This window comes from Salmo trutta, chromosome 28 (assembly GCF_901001165.1).
Source record: "Salmo trutta chromosome 28, fSalTru1.1, whole genome shotgun sequence".
Lineage (NCBI taxonomy): Eukaryota > Metazoa > Chordata > Actinopteri > Salmoniformes > Salmonidae > Salmo > Salmo trutta.
In genome coordinates, this window is record NC_042984.1 from 37,071,707 (window position 1) to 37,092,852 (window position 21,146).

The 21,146-nt window shown below is 41.9% G+C and overlaps 1 protein-coding gene and 1 pseudogene across 1 annotated transcript; both read right to left on the reverse strand.

The window, feature by feature from the left end:
* Positions 1–898: 898 nt before the first annotated feature.
* Positions 899–6,269, reverse strand: LOC115166147 (dual specificity protein phosphatase 7-like). The gene is made up of 3 exons (XM_029719884.1): positions 5,512–6,269; positions 4,451–4,879; positions 899–3,012 (listed from the first exon to the last, which is right to left on the reverse strand). Exons 1-3 carry the CDS (start codon positions 5,876–5,878, stop codon positions 2,702–2,704), a joined length of 1,107 nt encoding a protein of 368 aa, XP_029575744.1. The 5' UTR covers positions 5,879–6,269; the 3' UTR covers positions 899–2,701.
* Positions 6,270–11,340: 5,071 nt separating this feature from the next.
* Positions 11,341–16,358, reverse strand: LOC115166429 (5-aminolevulinate synthase, nonspecific, mitochondrial-like; annotated as a pseudogene).
* Positions 16,359–21,146: the final 4,788 nt, after the last annotated feature.

A 21,146-nucleotide genomic window follows, 5' to 3' on the forward strand; every position in this document is an offset into this window, starting at 1 on the left:
ATGTATAAATCTCCCTGGTGCACCAGACCAGGGTTTGGAAGAGCTGAGGCTTGTGGAGGGCTAGCCTCAGGCTAATCATCAGTCCTTAGTAATGAAACCTCTGAGGTAGGGATATTTCGATGACAAGGGGACCCGTGAACAGGCAAAAACATATTTTTTTTTGCAAATAATTAACATCAAGTATTCAATATGCTCTCTTAGGAGACATGAGTTTATATGTGTGCTAATGTGAACATATCCACAGTAAAAAGTTACCCCCACATCACCCTCCCCAAACGTCCAACAGGACCCGAGGACGTAGCGACGAGCTCTCATTTCCTCTTTTCAAACGAGACACAGCAGCTTTTGGATATGAGAAAAACAAAATAATATATTACTGCATTTACCCAAGAAAGACTGAAACGTTCGTTCTGAGAATGAGACACCAGCTTAACATCCTTTAAAGAAAACCTTCTTAGTATGGATGTTAGTCATCAAGTAAAATAGGCCTTAATTGTCACACAATGGACATGTTCCAGCTCTATGCTGTCTCATCTTCCCCTTCTCTCTGAGCAGGGTGACTCCGAGTGAGTGACTGGGAAGGGAAGTGGCTGTGTTGTGGTTTCAGAGATCTGGCCCTGCCACCCGTCCTTCTCTCCATTAGACGCCCTGCATGGCCACAACAGACAGGAAGCCAGGCATCAGAGTGGACAGAGGGCGGATATCTCACCACACCTACAGCCTTGGGCCTTGTGCTGCACAAGACAACATGACACAGACAGCCAGCCAGATAGTGGCTGACTCTGCACTGGACTTGATATTCTTCAATATAAATGTTGACTGAAAGTAGCCTAAGCTTTGGCACAGCAGTAGACCTGCATAACAATAAGAAAGTAATAACAGAAGAATACATAGGCCATTTGAAAGTAAAAAATATACAATATATTTGTTGTATAAACTTGTACATAAATGTCTTGTACATTTAGTTTTACATACATTGTACATACTGTAATCAGTCAATTTCACATCCTTCATGATTCAGAGAAAAGGTCACCCGTTACCAAGCGAATCTTATGTACATCTTTAACAAACCCATACCAAATAAACACAGCCCTTTGATGTGTTTCAGATGCCATAACAAGATACAGATGTGTTGTATAAAAATCCCTGAAAATGTCTCTCCGTGAGGTAAGAAAAAAATTGGCATCTTTATCACACGTTTCCTTTCATTCCCTCTCTCTCTCTCATTCGCTAAAACATTCAACTTCGATTACTGGCAAATACAGAACAGATCAAAACACACTGTGTTTCCTTTAACATGGTTCCACCACAGGAAGAGTAGCTGCAGGCTGAAGATTGTGTCTTTACATGACTTTTACATTACTTAATAAAACAAGGTACAAATGTCCATTATGGATCATAACTATGATATACAAGTCATTAATGTCAAGCATGGCAAATGACAATCCAATACTATACCCAGGTCCTTGGTTAAAGACAGTTAAGTGTTAACTTAGAAGGTATTGTAAAAGCCACAGGAACAACAGGCATAAGAGGTACAGTATACAGAAGTTAATCTTGATTACATGCAAACAATGCAATGTTATTATAATTACCACAATTTACAAGAGCTTTGCAAAAAAAAAACTAATGTGTTTCAACCTTTAGTATTTTGCAGAGGGTGACCCTCTCAATTCAACAAAGGTAAAACTGTAACATTCTGACATAATGTATGGCATTCTTACATTATGGAATAGAAAACACAAATATTTACTCTGAAGATGACAGCAAAGTAGAGAACATAACATAACATTAGCTGACAAGTGCTTTCAATGAACACTCCCTTCTGATGTTAACTGCAAATGACAACGTCTAGAACAGTCATCAATAGGAAGGTTACAAAGTCATTCAAGGCCAACTTAAAGTAGCCCAGGCCCCTCAGCAAGAGTACCATTCAAAACATCTCCTTTTGGTCCCAGAAAACAATGATTCACATTCTGCTTGGCCAACCTCACCCTTCAGAACAAGACATTAGCCACAGTTGTTCTGAAAACAACTGACACATCCACTTTCCAGTGGGTGAATATGAAATAACAGTCACCTCATAATAATTACATTTCTTCCAATAACCATTGCATACCATCATTCACTATTATACACACTAAGCCTTTTGGATTACTTGAGTAAAACATTAAAGGGATACTTCTGAATTTTGGGACTTCAGATCAACTCGTCCATACCATTTGTATGTCTCTGCGTACAGTTTGAAGGAAGTTGCTCACTAGCGTTAGCGCAATTGCTCACTAACGTTAGCACAATTGCTCACTAACGTTAGCACAATTGCTCACTAACGTTAGCACAATTGCTCACTAACGTTAGCATTGGTTCACAAAATTTCCTCTAACAACCCTCATACTTGACACAGACATAAAAATGGTATCCACAAGTTCATCTGACTCTGGGGAAGTAGATAAAGGGCCTCATTGCCAAAATCCTGAAGTATCCCTTTAAGGCATCAGACAGAGCATGTACTGTTTTAAGCATAATGGCGGGCACCGTGTTCTATGAAAATCCATACTGAAATCACTTGCTTGACAGGTGAGTCTTCTCAGTCTCCACAAGCTGGAATGCCAGGTGTATTTTATTTTTCCTGACAGGCTACAAAATACCCTGGCAACACTGATAAAACAACATGGCCACCAAACCCGTCTTCTCCGTTTCCTCACGTTGACTCCAGCGTGTCCAGCTGGAACACATTGTGATTGGTCGGCGTGGTGAAGTAGAGCTGCTCATTGGACGAGGAGCGGTTGTCACATGGGCTGTGCAGCCCCAGTGTCCTCTCGAAGTCCAGCAGCTGGCCCATGAAGTTGAAGTTGGGGGAGATGTTGGACTTCTTCCTCTTGACAAAGTCGTAGGCGTCGTTGAGTGACAGGTTGAGCCTCTGCATCAGGTAGGCCACGGTCACGGTGACAGAGCGGCTGATGCCAGCCAGACAGTGTACCAGGACGCCACACTGCTTGGACCGAGCCTCATCTACAGGTACAAGTGAGGAAGAAGGTCAGTTCGGGTCAAATAGCACTGGCTGTATGATCAGAACACATAGCCCTAAGACTTTCAGGGTGTGGGGCCCAACAAAGAAGAGGTAACATGGGCCAACACAGAAGAGGTAACATGTAAGCCTACTTCTTATTGTTTGCTCAGAAGGATCAAGGGAGACAGTAAGTAGACCTTTATCTTTGTTGAATGACACACCTCCATTAATCAAAAGGAATACTATGTATCGTGAGCTAATCGCAGCCATTCCACAACTCTCTATCATGGAGTCACATTAAAACATAATTCTTAGATTCTTCATGATTTATGTTGCTGTTGAAAGGTGTAATACTACATACACAATTCAAGCTAACTTTATGTGACACCCCAGAGCATGACCCAAGGCTGTGTCACTGAATGTTTTCACATCCTCTGCTTTATTGTGACAGTGCTACATGCAGACTACTGATACCCGGAGCTGTCAGTCCTCAACTTAGCTAGCTCGTCTTCATCATGTGCTGCTGTACGCCTTTGACATTGAGGTTTATTATTTCTACAGTAAACATCCACTTCAATCTACACAAGAACAGGCCACATATCCTCTTTCGAGCCAAGAGAAGCAAGCAAACAAGTATGGTGAAACGCCCTGCACTAAACCTAACCCACAACCAGGATGTGTCAGAGTCAGACTCATGACCTGATAACCAAACACAGGCAGCCACAGAGAGTGGAAGCCATGTTTCCTTCATCTACCACTAACCCCACCGACAAACTATCACCATTAACACAAGAAGGTTTCAGGTGCTGCTGTGGGTTTCAGTATGTTTTTTAGTTGTTTTTTTAAAGATTTGTTTTCCCCATCTTAAAATAACAGACATACGACACTAGCAATGATCCAAGAAGTTCCTCTAGGTCAGTGCTCAGTAGCAAGGGACTTCATTCCAGCTCTCTTTTTGAGAAGTTATGTTGAATTGGGACATTGATAACCGGAATTGAAAATCTAAGTAAAAGCCCTAGGTTCATCACACAAGGGGGTTTCAGTGATGAGCAATGGAATGTATATACCAGGAACTGAGAGATAATAATGATTCATATCATAATCAAAATATGACTAAAGTAAAACAAGAACATTAGGTGGCTAGGAACCAACTTCCTCTTTCTCACTGTAATAAACAGAAGTGTATGATATTTATGTCATTTAGCAGACACTCTTATCCAGAGTGAAAAAAATGCATACATTTTCATACTGGTCCCTTGCCGGAATTGAACGCACAACAGTGGTTTCGCACGCGCCATGCCCTACCAACTGAGCTACACGGGACATCATATACTAGGTGTGCCTGTGTATCATTTCCTATAGGCCTCATTCATCAAATATATTAACTCTTGGAACACAATGTGATCGATCATGTTCTCTCCCACCTAGTCGGCTACTCACCGATGAAGGATATGGCCTCTGGAAAGAACTGGGACAGGTTCTGACTCCAGTGGTCGGAGATGGGGATCTGCTTGTACTTGAAGAGGCCGTCATGTTCAAACATGTTGGGGAGGTTGGGCGTGACGTTCAGGATGTACTTGATGTTGTACTGGCCCAGCACATCCAGGTTGGTGGAGTCTTTGGCACAGCCCAGGTAAAGGTAGGGGAGGATCTGGACAGGGAAGGCAGGTTGGTTGTTGGGAAGGGGACTCTCCTCAGACTCAGTTGCGCTGCTCGGCTCGCGGTCCGACTCACCATCGGAGAGGTCGGAACTGATCCGGAGACTTCCAAAGCCTAGGACAGACAGCGGTGGAGAGGAGCTGGGACAGCAACTGTCCAGGAGGGTCTCACAGTGCTCTGAGTACTCGGTCTGAAACTTCACAAATCCCCCTAAGATCAAAAGATCCAAGGAGTTATAATGGTGTTTGTTCACTGTGCTATCCTATGCATCTCAGCCAAGCAAAATATTCATATAATTATTTTCTACTATTCAAAGTGTAACAACTGCACAGAGATTGGGAATAAATATGATTTATTTGAGTTGATATAATACGTGATATGTGGTCTAATGAAGTAATAGGCTATAATATATTTTGGTTATTATGAGTAACATGAATAACGTGATCAGGGCTGAGTAAATAACAATTTCATGTTATGTATTCTATAACTAAGAACTGCATTGGCAATAGTTCTCTCCTTCACAGCAGACCATTCATGAAATGCATGCCCTTTTCCTGTAGTAGCAAAACATGGCGCAGCCATTTTGGAATTTTAATTGACACTCTCAGTCACACTACTTCTCAAAGTTTCAGAGATAATGATGTACATTCAAAACTAAGATAATTATATAGATAGTATTTATAATACTAAGATGTATTCATTTGAGTTGTTTGTCTTTATATTTATGAGATTTTTTTTTATTTGTACCCTATTTTACATACAGTGCCAGGAAAGTTATGACTACTATAGGCTACATTTCCCAAAAACAACTTGAAAAACAATATGGCAAACATTTAACTTGCCTTCCAGGTAATATGCTTTACAGCCGTCGTCCCATAGTTTCTGAAGAAGTAGTCCCAGAACCGAACCAGTGGCCCCATCCTGCCAGTCCACAGTGCACTCATCGTACAGAATCACTGTATCCGTATTACAACGTCTAACGAATTTCTCCTTGTCTTCGTGGTTTGGGATGATAGTTCGGATGGGTATGTTGCCTTTCTTGAACCTTCGCAGCATCAATCCTGGTATGGCCAAATTGATGGCCGTTTCTATGTGGGATGATTCATAAAGTTCGTGCGATCGGCAGTCCAACAAAAGCAGCGAACTTCCCCCGGATTCCAACTCTACTTGCAGCCATTCTACGCTTTTACTTGGCGTCACATTAGTCATATCGAACGAAATATCATGTTACATTCATGCAAGTAATACATAAATGTCGCTACATTGTACACCGAGTGACGAATAACTTCGCAGGGCAAACACTGTTAACGCGTTAACCTCAAAAATCAAATCTCAAATGTTGCGATAATGACATACTTCTAATGCATCACTTTCTTTAGAGCGGGAGCGTTGATTTCCCTACTCCAATGTCCATCTGACCTTGTAGGTTACTCACCACTTATCCACTCACCCAGGTAAGCAAATACTAGTAAAAAAAAAATCCTTTGAAATAATAACACCAGACATTAATACACTATCAACTTTCTACACTGACAATCGCACTAGTTGGAACACGTTCTCCTTTTGCCATTCCGATGCAGAAGAAATGTAGTTGACAGTGGAGAAACTCAAGAGGGAGGTGCTTCAATTTAAAGACATAGAAGGAGATTGCTAAATTTGTTTTATGATCCCTCCTATAGGCTAATACTGTGTAATCAATAACCTATTGGGTAGTGTTTTATGATGTTGACCGTTTTTAAAATGATGAAATTAGGCCTACAGAAAATACATTATTCAATTGCATTATTAAAACAGGTCTATTCACTCATTTATGATGTTAAAAAAGTAAGCTATACAGCATAATTAATTGCAGCCCACTACCTGCTCTTTTCTTTTTTGTCGTTTGTATGCAGTGGTGGTTCTATTCTTGGTCAATGTGTGGTCATATCAATGTAAATATTTGCATATGAACTAAACACAGTTCCACAGTTTATCCTTAATGATTGTTTTACTGGATGCTTGCCAAAACACAATATTTGAGATTATATCCTGTTATATCATTGAACCTTATCCTCTCCATCCTCATGTCATGCTGGTTTTGAACAGGGCTTGGTTGATTTGGGATTCTGTTGGTGGGGGAACAGTCCCCTAAATTGTCTGCTTTCCTTTGATCATTTTGTATAGAATTCCACGCAATTACTAGTGTGTTGTATGCTGTCTGCAGCTTTTCCTTCCTCTACCTCTCACATAGCCTATACCCTGCCCCTACCCACTGATTTTATCCTCTGTCACTGTCGGATCCATTATCTGTGATCAGAGCCATAGTGTAGTTTCTTTACAGCACCAATGCTACATTCATATAATGCTTAAGCCCTGATTATCTTAGCCCCTAACCTTTTCAGAAACACTGACCTACCTGGCCTACACATAGAGTACCAGTCAAAAGTTTGGACACACCTACTCATTCCATGGTTTTGCTTTATTTTTACTATTTTCTACATTGTAGAATAATAGTGAAGACATCTAAACTATGAAATAACACATGGAATCATCTAGTAACCAAAAAAGCGTTAAACAAATCCAAATATATTTTAGATTCTGCAAAGTAGCCACACTTTGCCTTGATGACAGCTTTGCACACTCTTGACATTCTCTCAACCAGCTTCATGAAGTAGTCACCTGGAATGCATTTCAATTAACAGGTGTGCCTTGTTAAAAGTTAATTTGTGGAATTTCTTTCCTTTTTAATGCGTTTGAGACAATCAGTTGTGTTGTGACAAGGTAGGGGTGGTATACAGAATATAGCCCTATTTGGTAAAAGACCAAGTCTATATTATGGCAAGAACAGCTCAAATAAGCCACGAGAAACGACAGTCCATAATTTCTTTAGACATGAAGGTCAGTCAATTCGGAAAATGTCAAGAACTTTGAAAGTTTCTTCAAGTGTAGTCGCAAAAACCATCAAGCGCTATGATGAAACTGGCTCTCATGAGGACCGCCACAGGAACCAGAGTTACCTCTGCTGCAGAGGATAGGTTCATTAGAGTTACCAGCCTCAGAAATTGCAGTCCAAATGAATGCTTCACAGAGTTCAAGTAACAGACACATCTCAACATCAACTGTTCAGAGGAGACTGCGTGAATCAGGCCTTCATGGTCAAATTGCTGCAAAGAAACCACAACTAAAGGACACCAATAAGAAGAAGAGATGTGCTTGGGCCAAGAAACACGAGCAATGGACATCAGACAGGTGTAAATCTGTCCTTTGGTCCAAATTTTTTACTTTTGGTTCCAACCGCCGTGTCTTTGTGAGATGAAGGGTAGGTGAACAGATGATTTCCACATGTGTGGTTCTCACCGTGAATCATGGTGGAGGAGGTGGTTTGGTGTGGGGGTGCTTTGCTGGTGACACTGTCTGTGATTTATTTAGAATTCAAGGCACACTTAAGCAGCATAACAACCACAGCATTCTGCAGCGATACGCCATCCCATCTGGTTTGCTCTTAGTGGGACTATAATTTGTTTTTCAGCATGATAATGACCCAAAACACACCTCCAGGCTGTGTAAAGGATTTTTGACCAAGAAGGAGAGTGATGGAGTGCTACATCAGATGACTTGAACTCCACAATCACCCAACCTCAACCAAGTTGAGATGGTTTGGGATGAGTTGTGAAGAGTGAAGAAAAAGTAGCCATCACGTGCTCAGTATATGTGGGAACTCATTCAAGACTGTTGGAAAGCACTGGCTATTTTGAAGAATATAACATCTAAAATATATTTTGATTTGTTTAACACTTTTTTGTTACTACATGATTCCAAATCTCTACAATGTAGAGAATGAGTAGGTGTGTCCAAACTTTTGACTGGTACTGTATGTCTTGCCAGAAGAGATATTTTGCTCTCTTTCTTTCTGAAAAAGAAGCACAGGATTTTGTGTTTTGTTATCATCACATTGAGGACTACAAAGACGATGATTGCAGTGGCAAGAATTCGCAGGACCACCCTCGGTGTCTGTTTTTGTGTGTGTGAGAAAGAGAATGTGTGTGTGTGCTAAAAAGAGAGAGGGAAAGAGTGTGTTTGTGTGAGTGCAGTGGGAAGCCAGCCATTCAGCTCATCTGTCTGTGCACGTGAGTGGGGGAGACACAGATGTGCAGCGCTCGCAGGATTAATGCAAAATGGAGGGGAGCAGAGCTGAACCTGCATTCTCTCTCTCTCTCTCTCTCTCTCACACACACACACACGTGTTGTCTTCTCACCCACATGCATGCACTCAGTTTTCTCCCCAGAGAGTGTGCAGTGCAGAGGCATGGGTCCTGCCGCTGTTCTGCCCTGATAAGGAACTACAAGGTGTGCATATAATCTATGATGAATGATGTAGGTGTCAGACAATTTGCTCAAATGCAGAACGTAGTGCCAAGTGCACTAAGAGCCAGGAAAGTTTACTCTGTGAATGACATTCTGGAGCGGGAAATTAGAGACTGAGATTGGGTTCGTGTTTTGGGATGGAGTCAAACATTTACTTGATTCAACAGCTTTGATTCAGCCTCTTTTGAAACCATAACATAAAAATTACATGGTTATTACTAGGTAAATGCCATACATAGTGTCATACTTTGAAATATGTCACCCCATTTAAAAACATTGCTTCACCACACATTTGCAGCCACATACATACTTTTTCATTTTAAATGTATATCATAATGAAATGCACTCTGAATATTGCTGTGTATTATAACCAGATGACTGCTGTCCTGTAGCCGATTGCATACACAAAACAATAACATATTAAACATTAAAATCATAACTCAAAATTATTTAAAAAGAGGATATAAACACAGTCTCTCACTGCTGCAGTGGCATGAGAATCTCATTATGATCAACAATGCCTGGCTTTGCATGAAGTGGTGCTGGTCGCTTGACTAGTGCACTCAGAGAAGCATAATACTCTCAGAATGTGAGCTCATGGTAATTCACTCTCTCTCTCTCTCTCTCTCTCAGGAACAGCAGGAATATCTTTGATTTGCAGGATCCTGGCTTTGCATGTCGAGAGCGTTGCTTTGAACCCTCTCACTCACCCCATTATGTACACGCTCTTGTCATGTGCAGATGTTAAGTGTGTAGCAGAGGAGGCTGGTGGGAGGAGCTATATGAGGACAGGCTCATTGTAATGGGCATGGTTGATGTGGTTGATGTGTTTGATACCGTTCCATGTATTCCATTCCAGCCATTACAACGAGCCAGTTCTCCTATAGCTCCTCCCACCAGCCTCTTCTGGCATGTACATAACCCTCATGAATAATAGAGACGGCTTTAACCATGGCACTTTTTCACGTTGTTAAACGGCTTCAACCCTACACTAGAACATGTGGACAGACGAAATTAGATTATTTCTTTCATATTTATATCCTGACAAATTAACATGAACATGAAAATGGTTTATATGGCATGTCTTCAATACATTGATTAACCCTTAGACCAAGGAGATGGTGCATGTTGCATTATTCCCGTCTAGTGTCACATTGCAATTGCTGCACTCAGAGTAAATGAGGCAACCCAACTCCTTGAAATAAGGTGCACTGGTGCTCCCTCTGGTGGAAAGAAGAAAGGCATGTTGAATGTACTGATCAGCTACACTATGCGGTGTGAATATGCTACGATCACGATGATATTCAAACTTTGATAGTATGTCAAATGGAACCCCAAGTAGTGACCCGAGTTATAAAGGATCTCATGACCAAGTGGCCTTATGAATATGAAGTGTAAAAGTACTAAGGAACAAATGGAAATTGCATGCTGAGCTCAAGCTTATGCCAAGGTCGCACAGAAGAATTGGCTGTGCAAGAGCCCTCCAGAAGGCCAATGATTGTATTTGACACTTACCGCCAACTCCACCCCAAATTCCAGCACCTCCTCTCTGGCAGCAAGTATAGGCAACCAAAAGTCAAAACCAGGGAGCCAGGGACTCTTATTTCAAATTCAATACTGCAACTTAATAAAATGTTGGACTAATAGCACTTTGGCACTTGCACATTAATTAACATGTTCAAGCAGGCCATTTTTGACATTTCGATCATGAACCTGCACTTATCCAGTCTACTTGCTTATACATATCCTTTGATATTTTAATGTTTTTTAATGTGTTTGGTCTGTATGTATTGTGAATGAATTTCCTCTGAGGACATGAAAGTTTTCTGAATCGGTTAAGCACTACTGTGTAGTATGCTGGAGTGTTGACTCTCCATTTGAAGCCTTCTAAACCTAGATGAGTTAGAATCAGAACAGTGAATGAGTATCGTCAATTCAAGAGGTGACTTGTTCTGCTCCGCCTGAGAGTCTTTTGCAAATGTTAAAGGAGCAATTATTGAAGGCCCAGAGTAAAATGGAAGTGTGTGAAAGGGGCACAATGCTACATTCTTCAACATGTTGAAACACAGTTAAGAGGGGGATTTTGCTATGATTTAGGTGTTGGCTCAAGGGTGCTGTTAGGGGAATAGGCACACCCCAAGGTTAACATCTATGGGAAGCTAAAATGACTGACATATTGACATAGAAGTGCATTTGCAACTTCTGACAAACATTGAATGCGTGTAGGTTCTATTCCTTTGGACCAACTGTATCCAAGTCCTCCATGTCAGAAAAACATTATAGAATGCGTAGAGAAAAGAGTTATACAAAGTGTGTTCTCACAGTGGTTGCAGATTTGCTGAACCCTCCGGTGAGGTGTGGCAGAGGTTATATTTAATGTTTGTCAAAGCTGATATTTGGTTGAGATAATGTTAAATAATATAATTTCCAGTTGCTCAAAAACACAACATAATAGCCAAAGCATAACTTTCCCCAACCATTTACTTGTAAATAAGAATATTTCATAAATGATGATAGAATTATACATAGATAAGAGAACAAATATCTTAAAATAGAGATTTTATATGGGAAGAAGTCTATCGTTTCTGGGGTTAAAATGTTTGGCCCTTGTCGATATCATGTTACTCATGCCGATGAAGAAGGACTTCTCTCTCTGTCATCAGCTCAAAATCTAGAGGCTGCTGGTAGAAGTTACACTCCCCGGACGAGTGAAGCTTCAGCTCCAGACCTACCTCCTTCCAGGCCTTCACCAGATGCTCTGTGGAAAGAAAAACATTAATATTTAATCAATCACATTTGTAACTACTGGATTCAAAACCACAGACTCATTGGGGTGTGTGCTTATCAAAAAAAGTATTGCTTCATCTGGTGTGTGTGATGTGGGGTGGGGGCGATGCGGAGGCCCTCCTCTCACCGGGCCACCATGGGGTAATTAATGTCTTGCACGTAGATGTTGTAGCGAGACATCATGATGTCACACACACCTCTGTATTCTTCACAGCGTCCACCACCTGGAACAAGGGGTCAAAGATTAATCATCAGGTGATAATATAAAATGCTTTCTTCATCTCACAAAGACACGGCGGTTGGAACCAAAAGTAAAAAATTTGGACCAAAGGACAGATTTACACCTGTCTGATGTCCATTGCTCGTGTTTCTTGGCCCAAGCACATCTCTTCTTATTGGTGTCCTTTAGTTGTGGTTTCTTTGCAGCAATTTGACCATGAAGGCCTGATTCACGCAGTCTCCTCTGAACAGTTGATGTTGAGATGTGTCTGTTACTTGAACTCTGAAGCATTCATTTGGACTGCAATTTCTGAGGCTGGTAACTCTAATGAACCTATCCTCTGCAGCAGAGGTAACTCTGGTTCCTGTGGCGGTCCTCATGAGAGCCAGTTTCATCATAGCGCTTGATGGTTTTTGCGACTACACTTGAAGAAACTTTCAAAGTTCTTGACATTTTCCGAATTGACTGACCTTCATGTCTAAAGAAATTATGGACTGTCGTTTCTCGTGGCTTATTTGAGCTGTTCTTGCCATAATATAGACTTGGTCTTTTACCAAATAGGGCTATATTATGTATACCACCCCTACCTTGAAATATAACATCCAAAGTTGATAGAATTTTCGTCTCTCGTTTCCATGGTTTGAATCTCGATTAACAGGCCAGTCTTAACCTGACAGGGATGATGTGGCTGGGGCAGTGGCCTGAGTCCATCAGCATCTGGTGCAGCAGATGCCCTTCAGGGTCTGGATGGACTCCCGGGCCCCGGCCAACAGCATGGGGGGCAGCGAGGTGAAGATGAAGCCTGCTGCGTAGGAGCGCACAGTGTCCACCAGGGCGTTGGTACCGACGATGTAGCCGCCAACAAAACCAAGCGCCCTACCTGGAAAGAATAAATTAGGTAAGGTAAGGCAAAAACCAGGCAAAGATGTATTTAATTAATATGATAGTCTGGGTGAGTTAAATATTTGATAACACCAATATTAAATTAGAGCTTTTTTTCTCTTTTGGAGAGTGTTATCAACCATTAATTGTTGCAATATTTTTTAAACATTTTTCAAATGTTCATCCACTTTCTGAATGAAGGTTTGTGACCTATAAAGGTCCTATAGAAATAAATCACATCATTATCAGCTAGCCCCAAGTCATCTCACCGAGTGTTCCATGAGATGATGTCCATCTTGTGCATGATGCCGTCCATGTCTCCAATACCTCCCATGGCCCCATACAACCCCACAGCATGTACCTCGGCCACAAAAGTAATAGCCCCAAAATCATGGGACACGTCACACATCTCATCCAGAGGACACACATCACCTAGAAAACAACCTAATTTAGATCCCCACAATCAGATTAGAAGACAGACAAGTTTTGTATATGCAGTACACATTAGGGAAATTGCTTTTAATGTATTGTGACTTTATTTAATGTGTGTATGATTTGTTTGGATTGAAAAAAATAATACATCAAATATTTGTTGGTTGGAGTAGTAAACAGCAGTGGAAAAAGTACCCAATTGTCATACTTAAGTAAGTAAAAGTAAAGATACTTGAGTCATTTTCTATTAAGGTAAAAGGGAAAGTCACCCAGTAAAATACTACTTGAGTAAAAGTCAAAGTATTTGGTTTTAAATATACTTAAGTATAAATAGTAAATGCAATTGCTAAAATATATCAAAAGTATAAATCATTTCAAATACCTTATATTAAGCAAACCAGACGGCACTATTTTCTTGTCAGGGGCACACTCCTAAACTCAGACGTCATTTACAAACGAAGTGAGTCCGACATAGAGGCAGTGGGGAAGACCAGGGATATTCTCTTGATAAGTGTGTGAGTTAGATCATTTTCCTGTCCTGCTAACCATTTAAAATTTACTTTTGGGGCTCGGGTAAAAAGTACATTATTTTCTTTCGGTATGTACAGTAGTGAAGTAAAAGTTGTCAAAAATATAAATAGTTCAGTACAGAAAACCCCAAAAACTACTTAAGTAGTACTTTCAAGACGAGACAGCCTAGAGGGAGGAGGTCAGAGACCTGGCCGGGTGGTGCCAGAATAACAACCTATCCCTCAACGTAACCAAGACTAAGGAGATGATTGTGGACTACAGGAAAAGGAGGACCGAGCACGCCCCCATTCTCATCGACGGGGCTGTAGTGGAGCAGGTTGAGAGCTCCAAGTTCCTTGGTGTCCACGTCAACAACAAACTAGAATGGTCCAAACACACCAAGACAGTCATGAAGAGGGCACGACAAAGCCTATTCCCCCTCAAGAAACTAAAAAGATTTGGCATGGGTCCTGAGATCCTCAAAAGGTTCTACAGCTGCAACATCAAGAGCATCCTGACTGGTTGCATCACTGCCTGGTTGCATCACTGCCTGGTACGGCAATTGCTCAGCCTCTGACCGCAAGGCACTACAGAGGGTAGTTTGCACAGCCCAGTACATCACTGGGGCTAAGCTGCTTGCCTTCCAGGACCTCTACACCAGGCGGTGTCAGAGGAAGGCCCTAAAAATTGTCAAAAACCCCAGCCACCCCATTCATAGACTTCTCTCTACTACCGCATGGCAAGCGGTACCGGAGTGCCAAGTCTAGGACAAAAGGCACCTCAACAGTTTTTACCCCCAAGCCATAAGACTCCTGAACAGGTAATCAAATGGCTACCCGGACTATTTGCATTGTGTGCCCACCCCAACACCCCTTTACGCTGCTGCTACTCTGTTTATCATATATGCATAGTCACTTTAACTATACATACATATACATATTACCTCAATTGGGCCGACCAACCAGTGCTCCCGCACATTGGCTAACCGGGCTATCTGCATTGCTATCTGCGTCCATGGAGTGCACAGTCTCAAAGGCCACAATCATACAGGTGGTAGGGTCAGAATTCCATAGCAGCTCTATTAGATGTTTGATGTCGTTGTGATGGAAGATTCCCTTCTTGGCCCCTGTAACGGCCGTCTGAAGGAGTAGACCAAGGCGCAGCGTGCTCATCTTCTTTATTATTATAAGAGAACACTTAAACAACGGAAAAAAACAAACGACAGCCAAACAGTTCTGTCAGGTATACTCACAAAACAGAAAATAACTACCCACCAAACCCCAAAGGAAAAAGGCTGCCTAAATATGACTCCCAATCAGCGACAACGATGTACAGCTGTCCCTGATTGAGAGCCATACCAGGCCAAAACAAAGAAATACAAAGCATAGAAAAAAGGACATAGAATGCCCACCCAAATCACACCCTGACCAAACCTAAATAGAGACATAAAAAAGGCTCTCTCAGGTCAGGGCGTGACAGCCCCGCTGTTCCTTATACCCTGCATCACTGATGCATGGTTCCCTGCATCAGAGTACATCTCACAACCTGGGAGCAGGAAAAGCAAAATTGCTGTTTTTAATGCAGATAATTAAGAGCTAATTTTGTCCATGAGCATGTCATAGAATGTAAAATGAAGCTACTATAGAACACGGAAAGAATAAGGGTATGAAAAACTACTACGTTTGAATCAGTCATGTCAGAATCAGTATCAGTACCTGGCAGTATATTACCCAGAGTGAACACTGTGGCGGGAAGTGAAGAGCAGCGCAGCGTCTTTGCTGTGCAGGTCGGCCAGCTCGTACTCCAAGTCGACATGGAACTTACTGGTCCATGAGATGTTCCGTGTTCCTCTTGCTCACGCACCGTGCTTCTGTAATGTATCCCTAAAGAAAGAGAAGAGAGGCCTTTGATAAGAGATTGTTGTCTTGTCTGGAAAACTATGAGTGGAACTACACATTTCTAAGATGAATGCAGTATCACTGCATGCCTATGGCAAGGATCTCTGTCCATCTAGTCAACCTCCATCCATCTTAAACCATCCTTAATCAACTATCTACAGTTCCTGTGACCTGCGTGCCCCACTCACATGATGGCCTGGAAGACGCTGGGTCGTCGGCTCATGCCTAGGTAGTCATTGCTGCACCACACAGACACGTCTCTCTTCATGAGAAGCGACTCTGAGTAGTTGTCTGCCATGGGGAAGGACGTGGCGCGCCCTTTCACCGTCTTAAACATCCGGTAGCTGTGATCTTTCTTCCTGGCGTCAATCTTCTTCTCAAAGAACTTGTCGTAGTGGAAGTTGGCACACGCTGCAAGAGAATTACGACGGCTAAGGTCTTTGTCGCTGTAGTTTGGATGCAGCGTCTTTCTAAAATCAGGGATGCCTAAACAGTCGTTACACAAAAATATAATATGTAGCCCCAAGTGTACCAGGATACATGTGAGCAGCTGCTTAGCTTCGTGCAGATTGTCTCGTAGTAAGTGAGAGACCTTAGGGGGGCGCTGTTTCAGCATGTTCTTCAGGGTGCCTGGGTCGGCCCTGTCAGCATTGATCGGGACCCACAGTGGGATACACCTTGGACTCAGACTTCTCTGTATCAATAAAGGGGGATAAACACTGTTAAAAAGAGTGATCAACTAGACTCCTACAGTAGCAAAACCACTTCCACCTCACCTAGGTAGCTTTTCCTATACTAATAGTTCTACTGGAATAGTTGTAGTATGACAAATGTCCTGGGATTTCTTGAAAGGTGACTATCCGCACCAAGCTTTCCTAACACACACATAACTGCTTACACAACTGAGTGGAAAAGGTTAAAGACCGGTCGCATTTTTACCTGTGTGGACTGTACTCCTGTCCTGTATGTCCTCTGGCAGCTCGATGGGGGCCTCCCTCACCACGTTGGTGTTCTTCTGCACCATTTCAGTCACCAGGAAGGGGAATTTGGAGCACACCGGCTGGCCAGCATGGGGCATTGGGTGGCCCGGGAGTAGCTGGATCCCCTGCTCTGACTCTACAGGCAACAACAGGAGGACATTTGCTTAACTTAAATACATGTATCCATCTTTGATTTAATTGTGTAGGCCTATTAGTGCACTGAGGAAAATATGGAAATACACTAAACAAAAATATAAACTCAACATGCAACAATGAAAAATATTTTACAGTTCACGTAAGGAAATCATTATACCCTCATGAAGACAGCTAGTCTGTCGAAACGTTGGATATTAGAATATTACATTATTTCATCTGAGCTCCTAGAGTATGCGGCTGTCCTTTACTTTTTCATGTAAGGAAATCAGTGAATTTAAATACATTCATTTGGCCCTAATCTATGGATTTCACATGACTGGGAATACAGATATGCATCTGTTGGTCACAGATACCTTAAAGAAAAGGTAGGGTGTGGATCAGAAAACCAGTCAGTATCTGGTGTGACCACCATTTGCCTCATGCAGCGCGACACATCTCCTTTATATAGAGTTGATCAGGCTATTGATTGTGACCTGTGGAATGTTGTCCCACTTCACTTCAATGGCTGTGTGAAGTTGCTGGATATTGGCAGGAACTGGAACACAGCTGGAACACATTTGGAACACAGTGCATTATCATGTTGAATCATGAGGTGATGGTGGCGGATGAATGGCACGACAATGGGCATCAGGATCTAGTCACGGTATCTCTGTGCATTTAAATTGCCAGTGATAAAATGCAAATGTGTTTGTTGTCCGTAGCTTATGTCTGCCCATACCATAACCCAACCACCATTCTGTTCACAACGTTGACATCAGCAAACCACTCACTCACACAATGTCATACACGCTGTCTGACATCTGGTACAGTTGAAACCGGGATTAATTTGTGAAGGGCACACGTCTCCAGCGTGCAAGTGGCCATCGAAGGTGAGCATTTGCCAATTGAAGTCAGTTACGAGGCCAAACTGCAGTCAGGTCAAGACCCTGGTGAGGACGACAAGCACTCAGATTAACTTCCCTGAGACGGTGTCTGAAAGTTTTTGCAGAAATTCTTTGGTTGTGCAAACCCACATCTTCATCAGCTGTCCGGGTGGCTGGTCTCAGATGATCCAGCAGGTGAAAAACCTGGATGTGGATGTCCTGGGCTGGTGTGGTTACATGTGGTCTGCGGTTGTGAGGCCGGTTGGATGTACTGCCAAATTCTATAAAACAACATTGGAGGTGGCTTATGGTAGAGAAATGAGCATTCAATTCTGGTGGACATTCCTGCAGTCAGCATGCCAATGGCACACTCCCTCAAAACTTGTGGCATTGTGTTGTGTGACAAAACTGCGCATTTTAGAGTGGCCTTTTATTGTCCTTAGTACAAGGTGCACCTGTGTAATGATCATGCTGTTTAATCAGCTTCTTGATATTCCACACCTGTGAGGTGGGTGGATTATCTTGGCAAAGGAGAAATGCTCACTAAAAGGGATGTAAAGAAATTTGTGCACAAAATCTGAGAGAAATAAGCTTTTTGTGCATATGGAACATTTTGGGGATATTTTATTTCAGCTCATGAAATGCCAACAAATGCGGCGTTTACATTTTTGTTCAGTCTAGAAAAAAAGTTATCAATCTATGGTTTAGTTTTTTGACCATCAAGGAAAATATTTCAGAGAATTACAATAGGTTTCCCAACTTCACTTGAACCCCTAAAAATCTAACTGCAATAGAGCAGGCTGAGTAATATGATAATGATGGGCATGGTTTGGATGGGAATGTTTTACTCTCCACAGAGTAAAACGGACACATTCACATTCTCAAACTCAACTCTAGTTATTAACACCAACACTGGGGTTATTTTACACCAATGAGTGTTAATGTAACACTTACAGAGATCATTTAACACCCAAATCAACATTAGAATGTTACACTGAAAAATCAACACTAGGTAACACTGACCAATTTGATGGGGATGATTTTGATTGACAAAACTATAGCTTAGTTCAGATTAAACTGTGCAACAATTTGCAGGCTTCCTTCAAAAAGCAATCGATTTTCGTTTACCTTTCAGAGCAAACACCATAGAACTAATCATGATAGCTAGCTAGTCATATCCAGAAGCATATAGCTAACGTTACCTAGATAGCTAGAGCATTTCCTTAATAAAGTAGTCAATAATTCTGATGCCCTATTATGTGGCAGCTAGCGCCTAGCCCTATAAATAGTATGTCAAATTCATGATATTAATAATAGCTAAACATTTGCATTTGGATATTGTCTTTTTTTATTTGCGTAGAATAAAATAAATGTCAGAATTGTAAATATAAATGTCAAGTCAGTGGGTGGCAATTGACAACCTGTTTTCTCTCTGACAAGCAGCAAAAAAAGAGAGATCACACCAAACTTGGCTGGTGAAACTTGGATGGTTAACCCGTAGACTATACAGTGCATGCAAAAAGTATTCAGACCCCTTGACTTTTTCCAAAATCCTCATCAATCTACACATAATACCCCATAATGACATTTAAAAACAGTTTTTTACACATTTTTGCACATTTATTACAAATACATTTTTTGAAATTGAGCTCTGTGCTCTTTAATATTTTGTTGGATGAATTATGAAGAGAAAGTTGTTGTTGGGTTTATTTCTTCCCTCTTCTTTTCATCTTTTCTGTTCTTTTTGATCATCCTTGAGATGTTTTTACAACTTGAGATGTTTTTACAACTCCACCTGTGGTAAATTCAATTGATTGGACATGATTTGGAAAGGCATACACCTGTCTATATAATGTCGCACAGTTGACAGTGCATGTCAGAGTAAAAACCAAGCCATGAGGTTGAAGGAATTGTCCGTAGAGCTCTAAGACAGGATTGTGTCGAGGCACAGATCTGGGGAAAGGTACCAAACATGTCTGCAGCATTGAAGGTCCCCAAGAACACAGTGGCCTCCATCATTCTTAAATGGTAGAAGTTTGGAACCACCAAGACTATTCATAGAGCTGGCCACCCAGCCAAACTGAGCAATCAGGGGGGAAGGGCCTTGGTCAGTGAGGTGACCAAGAACCCGATGGTCACTCTGACAGAGCTCCAGAGTTCCTCGGTGGAGATGGGAGAACCTTCTAGAAGGACAACCATCTCTGCTGCTCTCCACCAGTCAGGCCTTTATGGTAGCGTGGCCAGATGGAAGCCACTCCTCAGTAAAAGGCACATGACAGCCCGCTTTGAGTTTGCCAAAAGGCACCTAAAGGACTCTCAGACCATGAGAAACAAGATTTTCTGGTCTGATTAAACCAAGATTTAGCTCTTTGGCCTGAATACCAAACGTCATGTCTGGGGGAAACCTGGCACCAATCCTACAGTGAAGCATGGTGGTGGCAGCATCATACTGTGGGGATGTTTTTCAGCGGCAGGGACTGGGAGACTAGTCAGGATCGAGGCAAAGATGAACGGAGCAAAGTACCAAGAGTTCCTTGATGAAAACCTGCTCCAGAGCGCTGAGGACCTCAGACTGGGGCAAAGGTCCACCTTTCAACAGGACAACGAACCTAAGCACACAGCCAAGACAGGAGTGTCTTTGGGACAAATCTCTGAATGTCCTTGAGTGATCCAGCCAGAGCATGGACTCGAACATCTCTGGAGAGACGTAAAAATAGCTTTGCAGTGACGCTCCCGATCCAACCTGACAGAGCTTGAGAGGCTCTGCAGAGAAGAATGGGAGGAACTCCCCAAATACAGGTGTGCCAACCTTGTAGCGTCTTACCCAAGAAGACTCAGGGATGTAATTGCTGCCAAAGGTGCTTCAACAAAGTAGTGAGAAAAGGTCTGAATACAGTGTGTGTGTGTGTGTTTGTGAGTATGAGGTGTGTGTGCATGTGCGTGTGTGTGATAACTTGTGTGTGTTTTGGGTGAGTGAGTGTGCATCACCAGACACATTGGCAACTGGCACTGTTACATAAATAATAGCCACTAATATAGGCTATATTACATAGATGTATAGGCCTACACTTACATGTACAGTGGTTTACATGCATTTTTATAACCATCACAAATCAAATCAAATTGTATTGGTCACATACACATGGTTAGCAGATGTTAACGCGAGTGTAGCGAAATGCTTGTGCTTCTAGTTCCGACAGTGCAGTAATATCTCACAAGTAATCTAACAATTCCACAACAACTACCTTATACACACAAATGTAAAGGGATGGAATAAGAATATGTACATATAAATATATGAATGAGCGATGGCCGAGAGGCATAGGCAAGATGCAGTGGATGGTATAAGATAACTTACAGTATATACCCATTTTTTTTCACATTTACATTTTTTGTCATTTAGCA